The sequence below is a fragment of the Sceloporus occidentalis genome, unplaced genomic scaffold (assembly GCF_023333645.1).
Source record: "Sceloporus occidentalis isolate IW3139 unplaced genomic scaffold, rSceOcc1.0.p SCAF_2, whole genome shotgun sequence".
In the NCBI taxonomy this organism is placed as follows: domain Eukaryota; kingdom Metazoa; phylum Chordata; class Lepidosauria; order Squamata; family Phrynosomatidae; genus Sceloporus; species Sceloporus occidentalis.
The window spans coordinates 229179779-229204799 of record NW_028316982.1 but is presented as its reverse complement, the minus strand read 5'-3'; the positions used below and the strand labels follow the sequence as shown (position 1 = coordinate 229204799).

Genomic DNA, 25021 nt, shown 5'->3' with positions numbered 1-25021 from the left:
GTGCCTTGTGTGTCACTTCCAAATGGGGTGGCGCACAAGAGATGTCGCCACTCTGCTCCAGGGCACTAATGGCGCCTTGGCAGTGGTGCAGAAAGGAGCTGCTTTTCGTAGCGCCTTTTTGGAGCGGATCATTGCCGCGCCCTTGCAACTGGTGACGCAATAATCTTGGGCAGAAAGGGATGGTGTCTCGCCATCCCTTCCTGCCCATCTGTACCGGGCCTAAGCTGCAAGTTTATCTCTAGGAGAGACAAAGAATTTACCAGTGCCCATATGCCTGGATTGGTCAGCAGTAACGATTCTTGGGCTTGCAAGCACTGGAGAATGCTGCAAGGGATAGGACTGTGGTCAATATTGGAAAAACTTTGCTGTTTCCTGATTCAATGTGCAGACCAATGATCCTAAAAACACCTAATCCCCAGGCTGCAATTACAGGTATGTGGGACAATAAATGACCAGTGTCTACTATACCAGCTCACAGGCTATATGTGGCCCTTGGAGAATCACTGAGGTCTTGGGCCAGATGTGGCTGTGAGGGGGATATTCATTATGGTTCTTGGAACCTCCACAGATCCTCTCCCATACAGTCCACTTCACTTTTTTCAGCCTCCCCGCAACCCCAGTGCCACCAGCAACAGAACACATAAGTGCTGTTTTGCTCCATCCACTAACAGCAAAAAAGGTGACCTGAAATGAAGTAATATCACTACCAGTTGCTCAAAATGACAGGTGCAATGGCATGCTCTATGGCCTTTCAGAGAAACTCAAAATGGTCTGGTTGGCCACACAATTTGTGTGGTAAGCTCTACAGCATACACATTATTGTGTGATGATCTTGTCAGCATGCAGAGAATTCATTTGGTGATCTCCACAGAAAGCATATTATTGTCTACACTTTAAACATGGGGTCCTGGTAAAACACTCCACACACAAATATTCAATTGGACATGGGAAAATTCTAGAATTCAATACATTGGAATCTTCAATGGGATTAGAAAGTACCCCCAATTCAACTAGTGCACTTCCCCTCTTTGATCTCAGTGCACCAGGATTAAGCATGAGAAAGTAGAGATGGATAATGCCATGGTCCCAATTTCAAACATGACTTGGTTCATAATCGCATCCTGCATTATTCCATATATGTTCTGGAGTTCTATTTCCTTTCGACTCCGATTCATTCTGGTTTATAAAAACATGACCTTCTGGTTACAGCATTCCGCTATTTTTTTTTTCATTAACACTGTTGAAAACTTTTATTTGTTTAATTAAATGCACCATATACAGTCACACAATATAAATAAATGAAATTTTAAGAATCCATGTTAGTCCCTTGCCTGTTCAATGAGGGTATTTTATTGCTAATCTGCAGAGTAAGTGATTCCCCCACCCCCTCTCTGGTTGTATATACAGGAATACTTCAGTTAACAAAGCCTCTGACATTAAGCTCCATTTTACAATGAGTGTTTTATACTAGCCCTATCCTGCCCTACCTTTTTCTCCTTGGTTGCATCTGCATTGCAGAAATAATCCAGTCTGATCCTGTTTAAACTGCCATGGCTCAATGCTATGGAATCCTGGGAACTGTAATTGGTTGTGGTGCCAGAGGGCTAAAGAAACCTTTGGTTGCAGAAGAATGCCTGCACTAAACAGTGCAAAGCTGGAGCTGGGAAACAGGATGTTCTTCTAGCTGATCCTACTGTAGCTGGATGCCCCTGCCTACTACAGAGAAGGTAAACAGTAGCTGCCCTGCCTTCACTATCCCTTACTAACCAGGTCCATGTGTCAACGGCAAATAAGCGAGAGAGGGGGAGAACAAATGAGCCTTCCTCACAAATTATCCCCAAGATGTTAAAAACATAGATCTATATTTTTGGCCACACAAGGTGAAAGAGCAGCATCATATTCACATCCAATGATGTAATATGTGGTGCAAAGCACAAACTGGTACATTCTCCTGAGGTTTCTAACTTTCAGGGTCATTGCTGATGAATTAATTGCACATCTTGCAAAAGTTACCTTCTTGGCCAAGAATCCCTCAACCAGTATAGTTAGTGATTAATGCTGACAAAGTTGTTCTGGAACTATAATCCCAAAAACAATTTTTCCAAACTCTGAAACAGTGCTGCAACATGGTAAACAGCAATTATGGCTGCAGTCCACTGAGGATCACTGCTTCACTTGTTTCTGTTCAGTTTCTGTAAGGCTTGTCTGCAGGCTTCACTGAAATGAACAGATGTTGTATAGCAGCAGTGCTTCCTTTGCCAGAAAACTATAAATAAAATGTTTTGAGGAACCTGAGGGATCCAAACACAATAAGAAAAGTTGATGCTGCAGCATTTCCCCCCTTCCCTGATCTTTCCACTGGTAGAGAGAGATTTCTTGTACTGCTGCTTGAGTTTTAGCATTTGCTAAATTGTATGCTTAAGCTTAATAAATCAAGATGGCTCTGATCTTTCCTAACTATTCATAGTGTACAAAAGAAAAGTGTGTAGTGTGCATTTATATGTACAAACATCAGAGTAGGAAGAGTTTCTGAAAAGGTTGCAGGTTTCATATTTGCAGAATCAAGAAACAAGATATTTGACAGCTGCAGAAACACATCTTGCCTGTGGTTAAAGGTATCGCTTCCGTTGACATTAGCAAGGCTAATTCAACTGAAAAGGGGAAAGCCCCCAAGGCAAAAACATTAGGGACACTTAGTGCTAATCATTTAATTTTATCTGTTTATAGGTCAGCGTTGCAATTGCTCTACATGAATATAAATACAGTTTCATGTAAAAATGGAACTCTGATCATCAGCTTCAAATACACTTTCAGAAACATCTTGGAATCTTTATTGTTTATTTATTGTTCCCTCAATTCACATTTAAGATAAAGCCTAACACTGTAGTGTTAAAAGGTCAATGTGCCATGCTCAAGGTATTGCAATAGGAAAATGATCATGGCACAGTCCAAGCTGCTTTTCTTTCTTTCTTTCTTTCTTTCTTTCTTTCTTTCTTTCTTTCTTTCTTTGCTGGTATTTGCATCTACCAGAAATGTCTCAAAGGCATGGTATTTAGAGTACAAGCTCATGACATTCCTGAGAACTAGCTTGTTTGTTGCATATTTCACCTTCCACACCTCCCTTGCTGTTCTCATGTGTTGTGTCTGCTCTACAACAGCAGACTACCTATTTTCATGAGAGCCTTCAAGCATCAAATTTATGGAAGAGCAACATTTTATTAAAAATAGAATAGAACCATAGAGTTGGAAACATGGGCTGTTAATGAATATATTTGTTATGAAGGACTGGTCACAATCCACAGGTTACTATTTTACATACACATCTCCAGGTTGTACAAGAGTTCTCTGGTGGGATTAATCTCTGCAGTTAAGAGTAGATTGGCCTCTCCTGAAGTACACTATTATTCAGATTCATTGAATTATTCTGTCCAGGTGTGTGTAACAACCCACATAATTGCAGGATGTTACATTAAATAAGAGTACGGTACAGTGGTTTGAGTGTTGGATTAGGAGTCTGGGAAACTAGGGTTGGAATCTCTACTCCTGGGGGAGGAGAGTCAATAGTCTTCAAGCAGCTACCAAGAATTCTCTCTCCTATGTCCTTACCACATGTCCTTATTATGCATGTGATGATAGTAGGACTGAGAAAAAGGCCCTACCTCAAAATCTTAAAACACAGGCAGACTCATTTTGTCCTGTGCAGGAAGACTTACTTTTTATATTCCAGCTCTTTTAACAGCTGTTTATCCCATTGTAGAATGTAACCAGTTTTATAGTTCATTACGTGACCAGAAGGAAAGGCAGCAGTAGCGTCACTAGGATGTGTAAGGGGTGCGGATCACCCCAAGTGACACTACAGAAGAGGAGGCTGTCCTTGACTGTCCCTGGCCCTGCCTGGGTCCCGGGGGCTCCTCTCCAGCCTTTCACAGGGATGTGCAGGGCATTTCTCACCCTCCCTGGGTCCTGGGAGGGCTCCTCCCCAGCCTTTTCTGGGGGTGTGCAGGGAATTCCAGCTGTGCACATGCATGTAGCTGTGCCACTATTAGGGACAACAGAGGTTCCATTGTTCCCATGTGCTACCACTGGGGACAATGCGGGCTGTCCCTAATGGTGGCATGACCACATGCATGCGCCACCATTGAAGTCCCATTGAGTAATTTTGCCTTTTCTCTGTCCCGTTAGCATTTTGCCATCTTCTCCACACAGTGGCCCTACCATTTCCTTCTTCTTCCTTTTGCTGCAAACATACCCCCCCCCCCAAAAGCCCTTTTAATTGTTTTTAACTTATCTAGCGAGCCTGAGCTCATTCTATGATTTAGCTTTTCTGACTTTACCTCTACACATGCTCTCTATCTGTTTGAATTCCTCTTTGGTGATTTCCCCATTTTTCCATTTCTTATACATGTCCCATTTAAAACTTAGCTTCATTGAAAGTTCTTTAGATATCCATCCTGGTTTCTTGAGACACCTCCCATTTTTCCTCCTGACTGGGTACCTTCCATATCTCCCTTTTGAGAAACTCCCATCCATCCTGAATTCCTGTCTCTTTTAGTATTTCTGGCCATGAGAGCACCCCTAGTATTTCCCTAGGTTTTCTGAAATCAGGTTTTCTAAAGTAGAATGTATGTCTGACTATGCCTGGCTTCTCCTTTCCACTGTATAACAAGTCCAAGGAGAACATGGTCACTCCCAGTTAAGTATCCACCACCTGTACCCCATTAACCAGGTCATCCCTGTTGGTTACAGTCAGATCTAAAATAGCTGACCCCCTTTTGGGAAAATGAAATTGTCTTCCAGGCAAGTAAGGAATTTGCTAGACTATGAAGTTTTGGCTGAGACTGACTTCCAGCAAATATCAGGATAGTTAAAGTCATCCATCACTACTACATCTCTCCAACACTTCTCCTTCTGAAAGAAACATTGTAGCATGGAAATCTATTTTTGGGAGTGCTGTAATATAGTAATACTCAAAATAATGGTCCATGGATCAGTGCTGGTTACTGTATGATTGGCTGCTGATCTCTTTTGAGCTCCCAGTAAACAAACAAACAAACAAACAAACAAATAAATAAAGCCAATAGACAAAAATATGGTACCAGTCCCTGACACACTGGGTGAAAAAATGCCATACATCAGATGAAAAATTGCTATAATGGGCAACTAACTATATGCCCAACAAAGGATCCATCTACCTTGTTGAAGATAAATGCCTGGCTAACAGCAGGTCACTTGGGAATCCCATGGATACTGCCTTCAGTTCCATAGAAGAGAGGTATGATAGAAGTACAGCATGGGGAGAGTGCATGGATGTGTATACAGCCCTCCCTCCATGATCTGCACCCCTTGATTATTCTTTGGGGGCAAATGGAGGAAGTTAAAATGGAGCACCCCCATGGGAGCACAACACCATTCAAGCCATAGGGCTTGAATATTCACGTTTTTCTTTTTCGCGGGGGGGGGGGGGGAAGCAGTCCAGAATGGATCCCCTGCAAAAAAAGGAGGGGCAACTGTACACACACACACACACACGAACTGAGTGGCAGCCAGCTAGCTCCCCAAGTTCTCAGACAAGAGCTTTCCCAGCACTGCTATCTGAATGCCGAAGTGTGAACTTGAGAAATATGCGTTCTGTGTCTCAGCTAAAACCATTCCTTGGCTACATTATCAAGTTCCTTTGAAATAAGCACAGAATGTTTCATTAAGTATTTGTCATAGTAATGTACTTTGTGTGCTAAAACCTTTGTAATTTTTTTTAAAAAAATCTCCTACAAGCAGTAGTAGTTTTGTGAGAAGCATTCACTTCCAGTGTACATGTAGCAAGAGCCATAAGTATAATGTTCAACACTGAAATATTAATGATAGTTTTTACTGTCCATCATTATTTCATGGCTGTTGACAGGATCACACCAGGAAAAATGCCAGTCACCTATCCAAATAACAGGTTACATACAGTGAATGGTAGTGTAAGCTGCTTCATATCAGTGGGAAGAGGACATATGTCTGCACTGAAGGCCTCCTAGAAGTTTATCAGGATGTGAAAGACTGCACTCAAATTTGTCTTCTCTTTATTGATATAATTTTGAATCTTGATAATCTGTTTGGAAAAGTGACAAGGCTTTCATCTGAAACCTCTATCATTCACACTGAGAATTATGCTATCTGCTAACATCAGAGGCCACTTCACACTTTCAAAATCTGCTCTGTAGATTCTGTTCACCTGGCTTGTCTCACTTACCTTATTGTTAGCCCTCAATAGTGAAAAACTGCTTCGATATTATCCTTTCAGATTATAATGGTTGATGAGGTATCAGAGCACACTATAATCAGATCCTTATATGATAGGAAATCTTTAGTGCAAGATCATCATTTTAGAGAAATTACTTTTTGGACTAGGTTATTATATCAATTAGTATCCAAATGTTACTAGCTTATTCTGTCCAACTGTCCTGCTTCCCCTCACACTAAATTCAGTCCTCAGTTCATGAATGGCTGTGGCTCTGGTGAAGGGCCATTATTTCAATTACTACTCGGTATTTTCAGAATACTCTTCTTTTCCAGTTCTTTATGATTCAGAGGATTTTAAAGAAAATATGCCTGAATGAATAAAAGTTTCACTGACGCAGGGAATTGCACAAGGACAGAACTTTCCAAGAATCTGACAATGCTCCGTTAATGTTTCATTCCCATGTGGTACATATTTCTATTCCTTTTAATGAATAAGTGCAGATTTTCCTTCTTGAACAGTTACAGGAAAAGGAAACATTGCTGTTGTTACTAATCTAGGCCTTGACTTTTTTCCCCCTCTCTTTGACAGGATTCCCAACCATGAATATAACTACGTCACACAGAAACATGATCGCCTTTCCACTAGTTGGTAATCTGAAACTTCAGAAAAAGCTCTTCCTTCACTCAACACTTCCAGTAGCCTTATAAGGCCATGAGAGCTTTCTGTTGAGTAACAAGTTATTTTGCGGAATGTTATTTCAATGCTGCCTAATGTAAAAAATACTGGCATATTCTGAACAAGTGGCTAGAAGTATTTAACAGTCATTCAGAGACTTTGGTCCTCCCGTTCTGAAGATAGGCTTCAGGTAAAACAGGGACTCAGTAAAACTCTGAGCTTAATTTAAAAATAAAATAAAATTAGTAAACCCAATAATTTGGAGACAGGAATTCAGAATTCATCTACTCTGCATTTATATAATGGTATCTTTGAAAGGAAGTTATAAAGGTTCACATGGCAAAGTTTTGCCCAACAATTTAAATGAGACAATACCATCATTTTAAATTGCAATTGACACAACTCTGAAGAACAGCAAAAGTAAACCAGGTTATCTGAAGTGAAGGTCAAAACTGAAAGGAAAGAAAACAGAACTATGTAAAACCTATTTCAGCTTCAATCTGTCACTGTGCAGTAATACGGAACCTCCCAAGCATACATCTACCACAGAACCAATGCAGATATGTTTACTTCATCAACCATCATAATCTGAAATGATTCTGAGAGCAAGTTCTAGAGAGACACTCAGATGATGTAGGGTAGTCCTGAACTTTCCATCACTGTAAATGCAGTGTTTCTTAAAATATATTCAATATTCAGGAAAAACTAGTATATACGGTGCATTGTTATTAAGAGTTATTTTTTAAAAAGAAAAAACAACCCAGAGAAGGTGTGATATCCTTCTAAGAAACTGAAACTAAACTAAGGAGCAAAACAGACTACCCTGAAGGGGCGGCTTGAAACCATCCTTGAGAGAGTCGGATTGGAGCCTTGGCAACTGCACGCAGCAACCCCAGTTTGCCTTTTTGCCAGCCCAAGAAGAAGTGGCAAATAACTGCTCCTTTTTGTGCTCCTTTTTGGCTTTTTCTCCTCACTACGGATGGAAGTTGGCTTTCAAAAGCTCCAGTGGTGTGCCGTGTGTAAACTGTAGAGGCTGTAGAGGAAAAGTAATGTGGAGAAAGGATACCAGTATCAACCTAAAAGATACAACCAGTACATGTAGCTTCTGGGAGTGGCAATGCAACATCTGGAAGTCTGTATGATTTCCACCATGATTTAGCTTTGCTGTACACTTGAGTCAATTGACTTGGACTCAAGTCACTTTAATGACTTGGCAAAAATGACACACTGATTCAATTTGACTTGAGATTTATATATTTTTAGTCACTGTCCTGCTGGTGCCATTCACTTCAAGCAGTAGGAAAGAAACCCACATGCCAGGTGACACCCGGTGCATGGACACGACTGCCTCAACCCCAACATCAAGGCTTAATTTGTTTGTTCTTCCCCTCTTTGAAACTTACCCCACCTCCTTTTTTTCTGTTAAAGATTGGCTCCCAGACTTGAGACTCAACTTGAAAGTATCTCAACTTGAGGCTTGCAGGTACAGACATAAGACCTGACATGAGACTTGCACTAAAAGACTTGAATACATCACTGGATTTTAGGGCAGTAAAGTTAAAAAAAACAACATTGTGAGTTACGTTTAGCAGAACACACAATTAATGAATAGTATGCAATATTGGAATAATATACTCTGCTTTGACTTAGTTAATACACTAGTACAGTCTTCACCAACCTTGTCCATTTTAAATATTTAAGATTTCAGATCCCATGATCCTTCCACTATTAGCTAGGACTGATGGGAGTTCTAATGTAACCTATCTAACATAGCACCGGGCAGGAAAAGTGTTCTGGTGGTCTTGTTCTATATCAATGGAAGCTTCCAAATAGTTTTTCAGTTCAACCCTATGTAGTGTTTATTGTAATATTGTAGTGGTGATATTACTCATAAATGAATTCTAGTGTTTGTTAGGGTGTGGTAGTTTGTTGGACTAGGACTCTGGAGAGCAGGACTCAGGAGACCTGTCTGACGATGAAAATCCATTGGGTGACCTTGGACAAGTCATACTCAGAAGGAAAAGGCAAACACTCTCTATCTTCCCAAGAAACCTTTGTGATAGGTCTGCTTTAGGGTCACCATAAATCAGAAACAATTTGAAGGCACACAACAAGAGCTGGGAATCAGGCTATTGGTGGCCCATCCATTGTTTTAGTAGATATGTGGTCCAGATTCATAACCAGCACAATTCAAAGTACTGGCTATGACCTCTACATCCATATACAGTTAAAGTGTGGACTGTTTGAATCTCCTTATCTCCCTACTCTAAATGAGCCTGCATAAATTTAAAGATCTTGGTTTAAAGACCTTTTTATCTGAACATTTGCTGACCAACTGGCTATGTAGAAAGATCTTTTAAAAGTATGTTTGCATTGTGCTTTTATTGTTACTTTCATGTTTTTCATATGATTTACACTGTTTTAACGTACTGATATTTTATTGTTTTTTTGTGGGTTTTTGTGGATTGTGGCCATGTTCTAGAAGAGTTTATTCCTGACATTTCACCAGCATCTATGACTGGCATCTTCAGAGAATGCTGGCATGGAAGAAAGTTGTGTGTGTGTGTGTGTGTGCGTGTAGTGTGACCCTGTTTAGGGAGAAGTGATTTCCCTGTTAATCTGTGTATTGTTCTGTTGTTGAATGGCAAGGCCTCACAGTGAGAAGATATGCAAAGAGGATTAGTGTCTGTTTAATTAGTTATCATTATCTGCTGAGAAAACATCAGGAATAAATTCTTCTAGAACATGGCCATATAACCCGAAAAGCCCACAAAAAAACTATGGATGCCAGCCATGAAAGCCTTTGACTTCATACTGGTATTTTAATTTGATAATTTAGTTAATTGCCTTTTAATTTCTTTATCATTAGTTTTTTTAGTTGTATCAAGTTTTTGTTTATGTTGTGAGTTGCACTGCAGCCCTTATTACAACAAAGGTAAGATTTTATTAAACAACAAACAAACATGCATACTTTGGGGGCTACAACTCATAGAATCCTGCAAGCATCCTGGCTGAAGAATTCTAAAAGTTGTAGTCCAAAAAGTTGTAGTCCACTCAGTTTTGGATATTATTGTCTCCTTAATCTCAGTAGTACACATTTTCAGTAAGTTATACATCCTAAGTCCCTGTGTTTGGGTACATCATACCCTTCAATTTAAATCCAAATGTATTAGATTGGAACATTGCCTTTTAAGCAATCAATAGATCACAGCAATTGTCATCTCCCTCCCTGCCGTCTTTCCTATTTGCTGACCAGAATGTTTACTACCCACACACATTATCATATGGTACAGTTGTTAGTCACAAACTCTAACCCAGTTCAGTGAACCAGAACTGTAGAGTCACTGCTCTTTTACTGAATGATTAAGTGGAATATTCAGCTTTGAACTTACAGTACATAAATAATTAAAAGAGTAAGGCAAAGGAAGTGAGAAAATGAGAACCACCCTGAATTATAAGGCTGCTGCTCTGATGTTGCTGATGTTGAATGTCTCCCTTAACAAGAGAACAAATGAAAAATTTAAATCATCCTGGTTTTCAGAGACATAATGAGAGAGAGGCTTTTGTCTGTTTTTGTTTTTGTTTTTGTTGTTGTTGTTGTTGTTGTATGACCATGGTAGGATAAAAGCAAGAAACAGACTAGAAAGGACATTTCTGGTTTGAATTGTGATATAGTTAATCTGAACCTCTTGGATGTATAAACCAATTTTGTCCAATCAGTTTTAGAACATTTGGCAGCCCATTTCTTTCCATGACCCACTTTAATAAAATTACTTACATTCATGGGTTAGCATACAAAGACAACCGTGCATGTTTAGGCTCTACTGAAATCTGTGGAGTATATGACTCTGACCACCAGGACTTGATTCCCTGCTTGGTCATGGATACCCACTGAGTGACTTTGGGTGAGTCACACACACTCAGCCCCAGAAAACTCTGCTTATTGATTTCTTATTATTTGATTTTGGTTTTGGTTTTCTCAGTAAAGCTATGAGTGAGTCACCTAAGGTCCAGTTACAACCGTAACATTCTTCCAGCCAGACATTGCTGGAAATTTGCATCAGTCTCCTCCTGCCCTAGTGTTGCCTTGTCCGCACAATGCATAGTCAAAGGACAATTCGACTGCGGGCTGTCTTCATGTGGAAAGGCCCATTCCACAGACAAACTGGGCCATCCCTTCCCTAAACCAAATTTTTAAAAATCCAGAGCACTCCAGAGCACTCCACATGGCTTTTTAGACAGCAGCCTGCTGTGCCACCCAGAGCCGTTGACATGGGTTGCAACCTCTGAGGTCACAACAAGGCACTGAACCGTGTGAACAATGCAGGGCACCTTGTTTTTGATTTCAGAGGGAGTGGTGGTGGTGCCATGTGGCACAGCAGGACACATGTAGACGTCAGCCTGGCATTGCTCCAGAGAGCCCATGCAATGGGGAATTCAGGGCAGCTTCAGGACGAGAATACTCTGGGGGCATTTCAAAATATTCTGGCCAGTGTAAACCTGCTCACTATTAAAGAAGACCTGTCCATTCACAGCCCTCTCAGATTTCAAGATGCAGGGGACTGTGGGCTAGCCTGGTCCTAATATGGTTCCCTTCCCCACACTTCAGCTGTGCATGTTGAATGATAGATATCCCTTTGATCCAAAATATGTCTATGAGTACACATCAGATTGGTTGTTCTCCTTCATACACACACACTAACCATCTGAGAAAAGAGGGCAACCATCTCCTTAACCTTTTGCTGCCAGATGGGCCATCAAAATTGCCCATAAGCCTCTCCGCATATCTCCCTAAAATATATTGTTGCTCTCTTCCAAGTAGTTAACTCCATCAGCTCTTTATAGTTCTGCCCTCATAAATACCCTCCAGTGTTCCAGATGCAACCAGGGCACCATTCACACTGCACAATGATAGTATTATTATTTCACTTTAACTGCCATAATTCCACAGTTACATCCTATGGAATCTTACCTAATTCTGTAGTGTGACCAAGAAACATTAGCGTGAGGTCAAGATAGCAAAAGTTATTAATGAAGAAGAAGACACAAGCTAGGAGAGGGTGAATCAGTTTGCTTTTACCCAAGCCTGCCCTACAGGGAAGCATAAGATCTCTCTCCCCCTCCCGCCCCCCAGGCAAGTTAACTGAGTGTAAACTACTTTTGCACTTTCAACTCATGTTGCAGAAATTAAGTAAGCAAGCTGAAGAAAAGGGGGTAAAGTGGGATAAGGAGAGAGAAACAGGTCATTTTAAAAGGAACTGAAAAAGCACGGTGACAGAGGATTAATTGGGATTGTCCTTAATAAACTGGGAAAGTAGGAGGTTATATAAATGATGCCTGGATGTACTATTGACCACACTTTATCACCCTTCTGTTAGCACCTTCCTGAACTAATGATACTCAAACCACCAGGTCACAGGGCCCAGGTTCACCTCTCATGGTGAGTGGAGTACTCTCAGATCAAAAGAATTGCCTTGAAAATTACACACGCACACACATCGAGAAAGAGAGAAAAAGAAGGATGGAAGGACAGAGAGAGTCACCGAAAGTTGTTTTCCAGTGGTTACTGTAAATTGCTCTTGTATTGAAAGTCCAGAAAACCTTCTTTGGCTGGAATACAACAACTCCCATACATTCTTAAACACCTTTTGCAAAGAGATTTAAAAGACAGCTGGGGAAAGATATATAGTGCTCAGATCCCCTCTCCATCTGATGCAGAGCTTTGAAAACTTAATTTCCAGTGAGAAAATGTTTTTTAATTTGTTAGACTTGATGTTTATTATTTGAATGAAATGCTTTGAACAATTGTTGATGTTTAACTGATGCTTAATTTACCACTCTTCATGACATCACTAAATTCTTCCTATTGTGACAACAACAGGAGGCATCCTTATGTCTCAGGCTTTGTCACTGAACTTTCTAGGCTTGGACTGCTTCTTATATGAAAGCCTTAGATGAGATACCCATCCCCATATGCCAGGGACCAGTATTATATTTGTGCCATAGGTTATAACTCTTCCTTCCTTCCTTCCTTCCTTCCTGGAAATTCATGGCAGAACAGCATCCGGTTGCCAGATTAAAAAATGGAGAGCAGAGATGGCTCCTATCCCTTTAATGGTTATGTACATGGAGGAATTTCAGGAGGTGCTGCTTATCACACAAGCAGATAACAAGCAATGCCTGCTGAAATTTCCTCTTATACATAAACCACACTATTCTAAACCTTAAGCAGACTGTAAATTAGCCATCATAAGTAAGTGCTGACCTCCTTGACATGGAAACCTGAAATCAAACATCTTTCCAGAATAGATCCATTATCCTTTTTATTATGCTAGTATTTCAACAACCCCAATCATTTTGTGATCTTTACTCTTTTAGCCCCCATTTTAAGTTATCCAGGTCCAGGTAGTTTCTTGGCATTCCAATGTTACACTCTAGACATTCCCTTCCATTATTACAGCTGCATTCAGCCAGGGAAGGAGGGATATGTATCAGCTTCCTCCATGCTGCCTTCCAGTTCAGACATGTGCCAGCCAATTGTACAGGTTTGAATAAAAGAGAAAAGCTAAATCTGATCAGAGAGCAGCCAGTTGCCTCTTCTCTGATACCACTTAAACACATTGCCATTCCAACAGCAATAGCAGATTCACAGATGAGGTCTCACTATGCTTTCTTGTAGATCTTAGCCCTCAAGCCTGACATGTAGCCTGTCCTTGCTCTACTGCCTGGCATTTGCTATCCTCATCAGGCACAAAACAACAGAAAAAGTATTAGAAGTTATTTTCTCCCACCCCATGTTCTTGCATCCTTATACCTTGTCTCAAGATACTTATCCTCCTAGCTTCTATTCTGCTGGGGAGGGGCAAAAATAGCTCCTGCCAGTAGTTACTCATCCGATACAGTGGCAACAACCAGTAGATTCCCAAGTAATCTGACCACTGTACATCAAAGGGGTTTTCCTATTTTATAATATTGATTTTAGTACCATTCTTTCTTCTGGTTCACACAATGGTTAATATTTTACAAAGACAATTCATCCTGTAAACAAAATTACAAGGTTCACTGTTTGTTTGTTTGTTCGTTTTACATAATTAAAAAATTACCATTATTTTTTAGCCTTGACATCTATGAGTATAACAGACTCCTTTTAAGATGAAATGATAGCTTTCACATTTTTAAAAAATGAGTTATCATGGTTTTCTATATAGTAGTAATCAACTTCTCATTTTACTTTACCATTTCAAAAGGTTATCTCATTTCTATCAAGCTAAATGTCAAAACTGATGTTGCAATTGATCAACAAATCAGATTCCTTAGGTGTTTTCCCTGCCATTCCAAATATAACCTGTTTGTAAATAAAAATGTATTTTAAATGGATTACAGTATTAATTTGCAATATATGCATCTGTTCAAACCTTGAAAATATTAGCCACCTTAAGGACAAACTAAAATTAATTCTCCTCAAGGCCTGTTCTGACAATACACAAGTAAATGAAATGTTTCTGCAGTAACCATCATTGTCTCTCTGTGAGATATCAAAGTATAGGAAAACAACATTCATGGTAACCACCATACTCATTCTTAATCCCAGTGAATATGTTCAATGCAATGTAAGAAATCAGTAGACTCTAATAAATAAGACCATACAAGTTTGATTTAAAAGAAAAAACAAATTATTTATGTAAACAACAGAGCCATGGAAGGAGGGATCTTTAGGCTATGGAAAAGACCTGAGGCAATATTTTCTAAACCCCTTAGACCAAAATAAGATTTTATGGGCCCCATACAAAGAGCAACAGCAAGCACTAGAAGCAAACTAGTTGGTGCACATCAAGCACAAGCAAATCACACATCTCTTTTGCTTCTTTAGTCTCATTGTGAGTCTTAGCAGAACTGATCTACATTCTCCATTTGAAGTGTAGCTTACAAGTACACACACATATAGAAACCTGTACTCGGTTCAGCTTTCTGGGATCAACTGTTATTATGTTGGGGAACACAGGGAGACCCATGTCACATAGACTGGGACCCTTTCCTCACAGTCATCTGGCCCTGAGTCTGCAAGACCTGAGCAGGTCTGTTGATGATAGCATGATTTGGAGGTCTTTCAGTCATAGGGTCACTATAGGTCAATGTTGACATGATGGCAGCTAACAATAACGATTCTTAGCTTGTCCAGCCTTGCTGCAAGAGAGAGCAGCATGGGACCCAAATGAGGGAAAGGAAACCACAGAGGAGCCACTCCTTATCTTCATGGTGTCTACCCATATGTAATGGGTAGTCTTCGTGTTTTTCTACTGCCTTCTACTTTACCAAACATTATTGTTTTTTCTATTAAGTCCTGTCTTTGCATGATATGGCCAAAATACTACAGTTTTAGTTTAGTCACTCTGGCTTCTAGGGAGAGTTCAGGCTTGATTCTAGTGTTCTAAGACCCAGTTATTTGTCTATAGTATCAGTAGAACCCTTCTCTAGCACATTTCAAATGAGTTGGTTTTCTTCCTATCAGCTTTCTTCAAAGCTTCTCTGAGAGGAAAGGAGGGACAGCAGCACATATATATGGAAAAGATGGCAATCTTTCATCTATAGCTTTTAGGAAGAGTCTCTTTCATAAAGGACCTCTCATTCTCTCTCATGAAAGAGCTACTAGTTCTAAAATGCTTTGTGAGGGAAGAGGAGGGGCCTGGTATAATAGCAGAATGTAGGTATGGGAGTGGGCCTCTGTCAGCTGCTGGTTGTCATACACAAACTGTCAATATAAATTGATAATGAAACTAATTTTCTCATATGCCAGATTCTCAGCTTGGAAGTTGGGTATACATTCTCATGGAACTATCCACCGCAACCCCGAGGCCTCTTTTCAGTACCTGTTCAGCTGCACAGATGCTCTTGTACAAAGTCTCTTTTAAAAAGTACACACACACATACATATATACACAGATCCCAAACTCTTTGAATAGTAAAATAGGATCTGTTCATTGCTTTCTTGGACATATTGCAGTGAAACAACATTTGTGAAATCCTGGAGCGTATACCGCATATCCTGCCACATCCCAGATGGCTAACTCAGCTAAATTCTTTATCCCACATCAGAATGAAGTGGGATTGTCAGTAGGAGGTTAGGAAGTGGGGGCGAGATGTCATTTGTTTATTTCTTTGCCTTCATTAGAAGGGTAGAAAGCAACAGCAGAAGGAAAATGCTTTCATAACAAAGCAACAGGAAACCAAAGCATTAGAAAAGCACTGAGATTCAAAAAATATACAGAACAATCTGGGTTGATATACTACCCCCCCCCCGCCCTGTTCAGTATGAATAGATGCCTGTTCAGATACAGTTATTTGGGTGTGGGGAGAGATTTTGAATCTATTTTGCTTAATTTCACTAACTTGTTGACCTGTTCTGCATTCAAAATAATATTATCCACCATGGGCCAATAATAATCAAATGATAAAGTTACTCAGATAAACCTACCTCTTTTGACTTGTACAACATGGGCATGATAAAATGGGTATGTGATAACTGATTATACATTTGCAGCTTTCTTCCTACCCCCCTCTCTCTGTTCCTTTATCCAATCTCAGCTACAGAGAAATCAGATCCTTTCCTGGGCTGGAAATATCAGCAGCTAAGGATATTACATACAGTAGTAAATGTATATAACTGTATATATCTCTAGTTCAGCGACAATGTTCAGTTCAATTCATCTTTATTACAGTCATAGACCAGCACAGGTAAAAAGGGGATACATAATAAAAGAAGGTAATGGTAAAAGCAAGGGGAAAAACAGGTAAAAACAGTATTTAAAATATCCCTTAAAATCCAGTGTGGCAGGGCAAGATGGATACTAGCCTACTGCGGAGGTATTGCCTGGTGGATTTTAACTGCAGCTGCACAGAATCCGGCAACATCATATCTTATATCTAGATTGGTGTCCAAAAGCAGCAAAGAAGTGTAGAATTGACTGGTGTGTCCTTGGTGTTTATACAAAAAAGTGTCCTTGCTGTTTGTGCAATAGATAAGGCTGTGGTGGATGTCCCTGTAGTATGAGCACTGGAGTAATACCTGCTCTGTTGTCTCTATTTGGCCAGGGCCACAGGGGCATAGTCTGTCTGAGAAGGGGATCTTCTTAATTATATTGGCCTTCAAGAATAGCTGAGGGGAGAGCATGGCATTGTGCCAAAGTCAAGGCTTTCTGTTGTTTGGGTACTTCATGTTTTGCTAAATATGCCATAGGTGATGCCAAATATCTGTTGGTGTCACTATCAATAAAAGTGGGTGCACTAGCTAGGTCTAGCTGTTACTCTATATCTGTCACCTGTTGTTTGATAGTTGCTTTAACCTTTTCATATCCCATGCTGAGCAAAAGATCTAAAGAAAAACCCAGTGACAAAATTTTAGTCATCACTGTCTGTTTCCATGTAGACTGGAATTCATTAGTCAGGGTAAGTGGAGCAAGGCTAATGGGAAAGAAGGATAGTCTCAGCCAGCAGCTGGGTATAGTCACCCACACTCTGGCTTCCATTTTCATAAAGCCTGAATCCAGTCTCAGAATTGCATTTGAGACACACTTTGGAGCTTGGAATGCTGATCTTAGGAATTTGGATTGCACAAGTTCGAATGGTGCAGAGTTGGGGAGGGGTCCCAGCTGGGATCCATAAAGCAGTTGTACAACTGATTTGGCTTCAAAGAGTTTGTGTGCCACTGGGATATAATGACCTCCTCTTGTCATAAAAAATTTGAGGATGGCTGTTGAACTCCTCTGCACATTACCCCCAGCATAGTCCTCGCGTGCTTTCCTACTATCAGTAGTGTGAAAGATATTTCAAGCAGGAGACCATTTTGATCTTGTGACCATCTATGTACCAATTTCATACCTTTTAGCAAATGCCATGATTTTAGTTTTTTGGTAGTTAAGTTCTAGCTCAGGGGTAGGCAACCTGCAGCCCGCCAAGGCCTTCCAAGCGGCCCCCGAGCACTCCTGCCGCCGATTTCCCCCGTTTTTTTGCCGCTCCGGGCGCCATTTTGTTTTTCAAAATGGCGGCCGAAATCTCGCGAGACCTCAGGATGGCAAAGGTCACACGAAATTTCGCCACCATTTTGAAAAACAAAATGGCGGCGCCCATGTAGCAGGCCTGTTGCAGCCCCTAGAGCACTCCAACAGGGTTCCAGGGGCTGCAGTGGGCCTGCAGCAGGCTCCACCTCGCCCTCCGCCCTCCTCCTCCCAAGAGCAGGGAAAGGAGGAGGAGGAGGCAGCAGAAGGAGGGCAAAGCCAGGGAGAAACGGAGCCAGAGCAGCAGCTGCAGCCACAGGTTGGTTCATTGGGGGAGGGGGTTAGGTGGGTGTTCTTTGCAAAATGCCCCCTCAATAGTACTTTCTGGCTTTTCTTTGCTTGCTGCCTTTTATTTTGAATTGCATTTTAGTAATCTCCATGCTTGTAACTTTAATATTAATATTATTATTTAATTGCCCTGGTGTTCTTTGCAAAATGCCCTTTCAGTAGTACCTTGTGGCTTTTCTGGGTTGAAAGAGTGCATGTTTCCTGCCTTTTATTTTGAATTGCATTTTAGTAGTTTCCATGCTTGTAACTGATTATTATTATTATTATTATTATTTTCACTTGCCCTTGGTGTTCTATGTGCAAAATCCCCTCTCAATGAGAAAGAGGAGGAGGAGTGTGACTTTCCAAAGTGCATTTCTGTGTATTTTTGGTGCATTTATTGCTGAAAGGTCTGCTGTAACAATGATAGCAGTGGAGGTGGTGGTAGTGATGATTATGATGATGCTTCTGTGGAAGCTCCGCCCCCGGAGGGTGGAAGCTCCACCCCGTTATGTGGCTCTGCCCTGGAGGGTGGAAACCCCACCCCCAGCATGCGGCTCCGCCCCGGGGGTGGACGCTCCACCCGTTATGTGGCTCCGCCCCTGGAGGGTGGATGCCCAACCCCTGGCATGCGGCTCCGCCCCCCCCCCCCGGAGGGTGGAAGCTCCACCCCCGGCTTCGGCCCCCCAGTTGTCTGAGGGACAGCAACCTGGCCCCCGGCTCAAAAAGGTTGCCTACCCCTGTTCTAGCTGATCCTCTTTGTAATACTGTGTTAGTGTTCTTAGTGATCTTTTAAGACCAATAGGTTTATTGAAATTACTGCTGCATCATTTGCATAAAGCAGAGCAGAGATATCATCTGCATAAAGCATTGATCTAGATTCAGAGGATGGAAGTTTGTGTTGTCGAGGTGACACGCCATGTCATTGATGTAAAGGTTAAACAGGAGTGGAGCTGGAATGCAGTCTTGCATGCTGCTCTTCTCAGTGGCAATGGCATTGGGTAACAGTGTTCTTTCTCTAAGATAGATCTAGCTAAGGGTGGGAATTACAATCATATTGTGTCTGTGCTTCTGATTTTATTTCTGAGTTATTTCCGAGTTGAATTCAAAGTGCTGGTTTTGATCTTCAAACTCTTCTACAGCAGGAGTGGTGTGAGGACAACAGTTTGGATGTAGCTCTCTGAGATTTTTTGTACCACCCAAAGCCCTCCTGAAGCCTCCAGATACTGCAAATATATATATTTCAGCCAGTTATTTGGACCTGAAAATTCCTACTGAAAAGTGTGATGGCTTCCTTGCACCCTCACTGCTCCACACAATTCCCCAATCCTCCAAAAATGAATGAAAATAAGCAGCTGCTAGGCCAAATCCAGGAACCAGAAATTATAAGGTATCACTTCCTTTTGCCCCAGGAGCAACATGCAGTGCATGGGGTGAGTGCTTGTATGTGCGCGTGTGAAGGAATGGCCTCTTTCATCAGCATAGCTGTCCACCCCTATTTTGCACCCATGTCACTCACTTCTTCCTTATTTCTTTCCCTCTTCTTTCTTCTTTCCTGTGAGGCTTCATAATCCAGGGTGGATCACAGATACATTGATGTGAGGATTGTGAATCCAACCTCAGTTGGATTCTATTTTGTATGCAAGCCATCTGTGTTCTGGGTGCTGTTCCACTAGAGGTTCAATATTGAGAGAGCACAAGCTAAGGCAGCTGCAGTAGGAGAGGATTTCCTACTCCCCCCACAAGAGTAGGTCCACTAGCTTCCCCTCTTCATAGTTAACTATTAAATTGTTATTTGTGCAACTTTTTCCCCTCAGTATATTCTATTTCAGGTAACTCTGGCTCCCTTCCATTGTTCTCCCAGGATACCCTACAAGACTTAACAACCCAGGTACAGCTTAACTCCTGGTGTTTTGGTTAGAAAGTATTAGCTTGGACTAGTGTTCTTTCATATTGGAATCTGTGTGGCTGTTGACACAAGGATTAAATCCATCTCAAAATGTGGTCTTGACATGGATTGGACCCCACCCCCCAATACACACATATACCTCTTACTTGTAAGTTAATAATATCAACACAGTGGAAGTATAGACTACACACTCAATCTAATTTGATTATTTGCTATTGAATTCCAAAGTTTGAGGAAGTGACATTTTTGAACTGCAGCTTCTCAAATCCTACCCAACCACCCAAGATGGCCAGGATTCAAAAAACTATAATTCAAAAACATTATTTTCCCCAAACTCTGTTAATTAAGGCATCTCTTAGGGGCATTTTAGGCATAAATTATAGTCAAATTCACACTGAATAAAACAGAACTTCTGAATAAACATACACAGGACTACATCACATGTCCCTTTTGTCACTGGCATACCGGCTTGGATCTAACAACTGAAAACTACTGGCAAAGGAGATGGTTAATTTAACTATTTCTAGGATCTATAATCTTATCAGATGAGATTTAAAAAGAACTCATCTGGTTATTTTCCTTCCTTGCTCAATTCCCAGGAAAGCTTTAGAATTTAAAAAATGCTTCCTTCCAGGAGCTATCAGCTATTCAGAAGAGATTTTGAAAGCATTAATATGGTATTTCTCTTTCCTTTCCATCTCCCTAGATGGACATTAATGTTAGAAAATGTATCTAGACTTTTATACAGATGGTTGAGCTTTGTGTAAAAATCAAGGGCAAACTTAAATACCCACCCAAATGTGAAAAGAGGGGCTTTTAACTTATATTTGAGAAAGGGTTGTTTTAGAAGGTCAGCACGTAATCTTTCCCCCTTCTATTTTATTTTATCCTGACAGCTTGGAAAAGTTGGAGGTTAGGAAGAATATTAAAGGTTACTATCCTGAATTTCATGGATTGTAAGGAAAGAACAGATTCTTTAGAAAATGAAACAGAATTAAATAATCCTTATGTAGCTACTTTGTCTATTTCAACTTTTCCTATACAGTACTTTTTTTTTTGGCTTATATGTTTCTTATTTTATATATACCTATATTAAAAGCCAATATAGTTCCCGGCATATTTTTATTTTGTTTTTGCTTGCACCCAGATGTCTTGGGTTGAAATGCATATTGGATCACCAGCTGCCTATGGATATTCGTAAGCTCTTAGGCACAGCCTACTGACATTAGTGGCCTAATTCCAAAAGGTGTTGGGCAAATGTACTAGTTAAGTACAATGGAAAGCCATTTTTACATACAAGGGTGCCATGTTTAGTGATAATTATGTAAATTTTGTCTTTTAGGAGAATAAAACTATTTCACCAAGGACTTTACTGCTCCAGCCCCATTCTCACTGCAACCAGTGTACCTTTTTTGTACTCACTGCACCACCGCATGTCTTCGCAATTGAGTAAGTGCTGCCATCATGCTCTTTTCCTGACCCCTCTTAATCCTGCCTCTCTGTCCTATGCCCTTGGTATGCCTTAATGGTGGTGGGGTATTTTTTATTTTTATTTTCTATAATTCTGTTACTGCTCTGTTACTACTGTTTAATTTGGGGGAAGGAGGAGGAAAGTAATCAGGCTTTTGAGGAATAGAGATGGGGAGGGGTGGGGAGAGGAGGAAACACTGACACCAAGTGACTTCCAATAATGCGTCTGCCCCAGTAGCGATGTTTCACGCCTGAGGACATGCGCTGTTGAGAGTTCATTGACAGGTGTCCCCAACAATGAAAAGGGATACCCTAATTGTGGTTGGAAGGCACAGCAGCTATGGGTCAGAGGCAACGTCATGAAATAAGTATTGCCAAAACTGCTTTTTTCTGCATCTAATAATGCTTTAAAAGCAGCATGTAGTAATCTTCCAAAATCCAATGGGATTTATTCTTGATTAAGTTTTAATAAAGGCATATGGCAATTAACAAAGCCTCTGACAGTAAAGCTCCTTTTTACAAAGGCTTTTTGCATTTTCCAAGCCCCTTTGTCCTCCTTGTCTTCTGCCTAGTTGGAAAGTTTGTTTGTTTGTTTGTTTTAAGCGGCATTCACATTGGAAAGATGGTGATGGAGGGGTATAGTGTGGGATTACTCTGTGGCCTCAGAGGGAGCCATCAGGCAGACCAGCAACATCAGGGACTGCCTGAAGGAAGAGGCCCCTCCCTCCTCAACTGTCATCTCGGCCTCAGAGGGAGCCATCAGGCAGACCAGCAACATCAGGGACTGCCTGAAGGAAGAGGCCCCTCCCTCCTCAACTGTCATCTCGGCCTCAGAAGGAGCCATCAGGCAGACCCAGCAACATCTTGGACTGCCTGAAGGAAGAGGCCCCTCCCTCCTCAACTGTCATCTCGGCCTCAGAGGGAGCGATCAGGCAGACCCAGCAACATCAGGGACTGCCTGAAGGAAGAGGCCCCTCCCTCCTCAACTGTCATCTCGGCCTCAGAGGGAGCGATCAGGCAGACCCAGCAACATCAGGGACTGTCTGAAGGAAGAGGCCCCTCCCTCCTCAACTGTCATCTCGGCCTCAGAGGGAGCGATCAGGCAGACCCAGCAACATCAGGGACTGCCTGAAGGAAGAGGCCCCTCCCTCTTCAACTGTCATCTCAGCCTCAGAGGGAGCGATCAGGCAGACCCAGCAACATCAGGGACTGCCTGAAGGAAGAGGCCCCTCCCTCCTCAACTGTCATCTCGGCCTCAGAGGGAGCCATCAGGCAGACCAGCAACATCAGGGACTGCCTGAAGGAAGAGGCCCCTCCCTCCTCAACTGTCATCTCGGCCTCAGAGGGAGCGATCAGGCAGACCAGCAACATCTTGGACTGCCTGAAGGAAGAGGCCCCTCCCTCCTCAACTGTCATTTCGGCCTCAGAGGGAGCGATCAGGCAGACCAGCAACATCTTGGACTGCCTGAAGGAAGAGGCCCATCCCTCCTCAACTGTCATCTCGGCCTCAGAGGGAGCCATCCGGCAGACCAGCAACATCTTGGACTGCCTGAAGGAAGAGGCCCCTCCCTCCTCAACTGTCATCTCGGCCTCAGAGGGAGCCATCTGGCAGACCAGCAACATCAGGGACTGCCTGAAGGAAGAGGCCCCTCCCTCCTCAACTGTCATCTCGGCCTCAGAGGGAGCCATCCGGCAGACCAGCAACATCTTGGACTGCCTGAAGGAAGAGGCCCCTCCCTCCTCAACTGTCATCTCGGCCTCAGAGGGAGCCATCCGGCAGACCAGCAACATCTTGGACTGCCTGAAGGAAGAGGCCCCTCCCTCCTCAACTGTCATCTCGGCCTCAGAGGGAGCCATCAGGCAGACACAGCAACATCTTGGACTGCCTGAAGGAAGAGGCCCCTCCCTCCTCAACTGTCATCTCGGCCTCAGAGGGAGCCATCAGGCAGACCAGCAACATCTTGGACTGCCTGAAGGAAGAGGCCCCTCCCTCCTCAACTGTCATCTCGGCCTCAGAGGGAGCCATCAGGCAGACCAGCAACATCAGGGACTGCCTGAAGGAAGAGGCCCCTCCCTCCTCAACTGTCATCTCGGCCTCAGAGGGAGCCATCAGGCAGACCAGCAACATCAGGGACTGCCTGAAGGAAGAGGCCCCTCCCTCCTCAACTGTCATCTCGGCCTCAGAGGGAGCCATCAGGCAGACCAGCAACATCAGGGACTGCCTGAAGGAAGAGGCCCCTCCCTCCTCAACTGTCATCTCGGCCTCAGAGGGAGCGATTAGGCAGACCAGCAACATCTTGGACTGCCTGAAGGAAGAGGCCCCTCCCTCCTCAACTGTCATCTCGGCCTCAGAGGGAGCGATCAGGCAGACCAGCAACATCTTGGACTGCCTGAAGGAAGAGGCCCCTCCCTCCTCAACTGTCATCTCGGCCTCAGAGGGAGCGATTAGGCAGACCCAGCAACATCTTGGACTGCCTGAAGGAAGAGGCCCCTCCCTCCTCAACTGTCATCTCGGCCTCAGAGGGAGCCATCAGGCAGACCCAGCAACATCAGGGACTGCCTGAAGGAAGAGGCCCCTCCCTCCTCAACTGTCATCTCGGCCTCAGAGGGAGCCATCAGGCAGACCAGCAACATCAGGGACTGCCTGAAGGAAGAGGCCCCTCCCTCCTCAACTGTCATCTCGGCCTCAGAGGGAGCCATCAGGCAGACCAGCAACATCTTGGACTGCCTGAAGGAAGAGGCCCCTCCCTCCTCAACTGTCATCTCGGCCTCAGAGGGAGCCATCAGGCAGACCAGCAACATCTTGGACTGCCTGAAGGAAGAGGCCCCTCCCTCCTCAACTGTCATCTCGGCCTCAGAGGGAGCCATCAGGCAGACCCAGCAACATCTTGGACTGCCTGAAGGAAGAGGCCCCTCCCTCCTCAACTGTCATCTCGGCCTCAGAGGGAGCCATCAGGCAGACCCAGCTACATCAGGGACAGCCTGAAGGAAGAGGCCCCTCCCTCCTCAACTGTCACCTCGGCCTCAGAGGGAGCCATCAGGCAGACCCAGCTACATCAGGGACAGCCTGAAGGAAGAGGCCCCTCCCTCCTCAACTGTCACCTCGGCCTCAGAGGGAGCCATCAGGCAGACCCAGCAACATCAGGGACAGCCTGAAGGAAGAGGCCCCTCCCTCCTCAACTGTCACCTCGGCCTCAGAGGGAGCCATCAGGCAGACCCAGCAACATCTTGGACTGCCTGAAGGAAGAGGCCCCTCCCTCCTCAACTGTCACCTCGGCCTCAGAGGGAGCCATCAGGCAGACCCAGCAACATCAGGTACAGCCTGAAGGAAGAGGCCCCTCCCTCCTCAACTGTCACCTCAGCCTCAGAGGGAGCCATCAGGCAGACCCAGCAACATCAGGGACTGCCTGAAGGATGAGACTT

At 42.9% G+C, this 25021-nt stretch overlaps 1 protein-coding gene and 1 long non-coding RNA gene across 3 annotated transcripts in view; one reads left to right on the top strand and one right to left on the bottom strand.

Moving 5' to 3' along the window:
• The window catches only part of CBLB (Cbl proto-oncogene B), a 130983-nt gene extending 113086 nt beyond the window's left edge, over positions 1–17897 (bottom strand). For both annotated transcript variants that reach the window (XM_089512349.1, XM_089512353.1), the window contains exon 1: positions 17777–17897. In XM_089512349.1, the coding sequence (XP_089368475.1) occupies positions 17777–17793 (17 nt within the window). In that variant the 5' untranslated portion in view covers positions 17794–17897. The remainder of the gene's footprint in view (positions 1–17776) is intronic.
• A 135-nt stretch (positions 17898–18032) lies between these two features.
• The window catches only part of LOC149319775 (uncharacterized), a 73223-nt gene continuing 66234 nt past the window's right edge, over positions 18033–25021 (top strand). The window contains exons 1-2 of the long non-coding RNA XR_016280239.1: positions 18033–18211; positions 21471–21577. This is a non-coding gene — a long non-coding RNA (uncharacterized LOC149319775). The remainder of the gene's footprint in view (positions 18212–21470; positions 21578–25021) is intronic.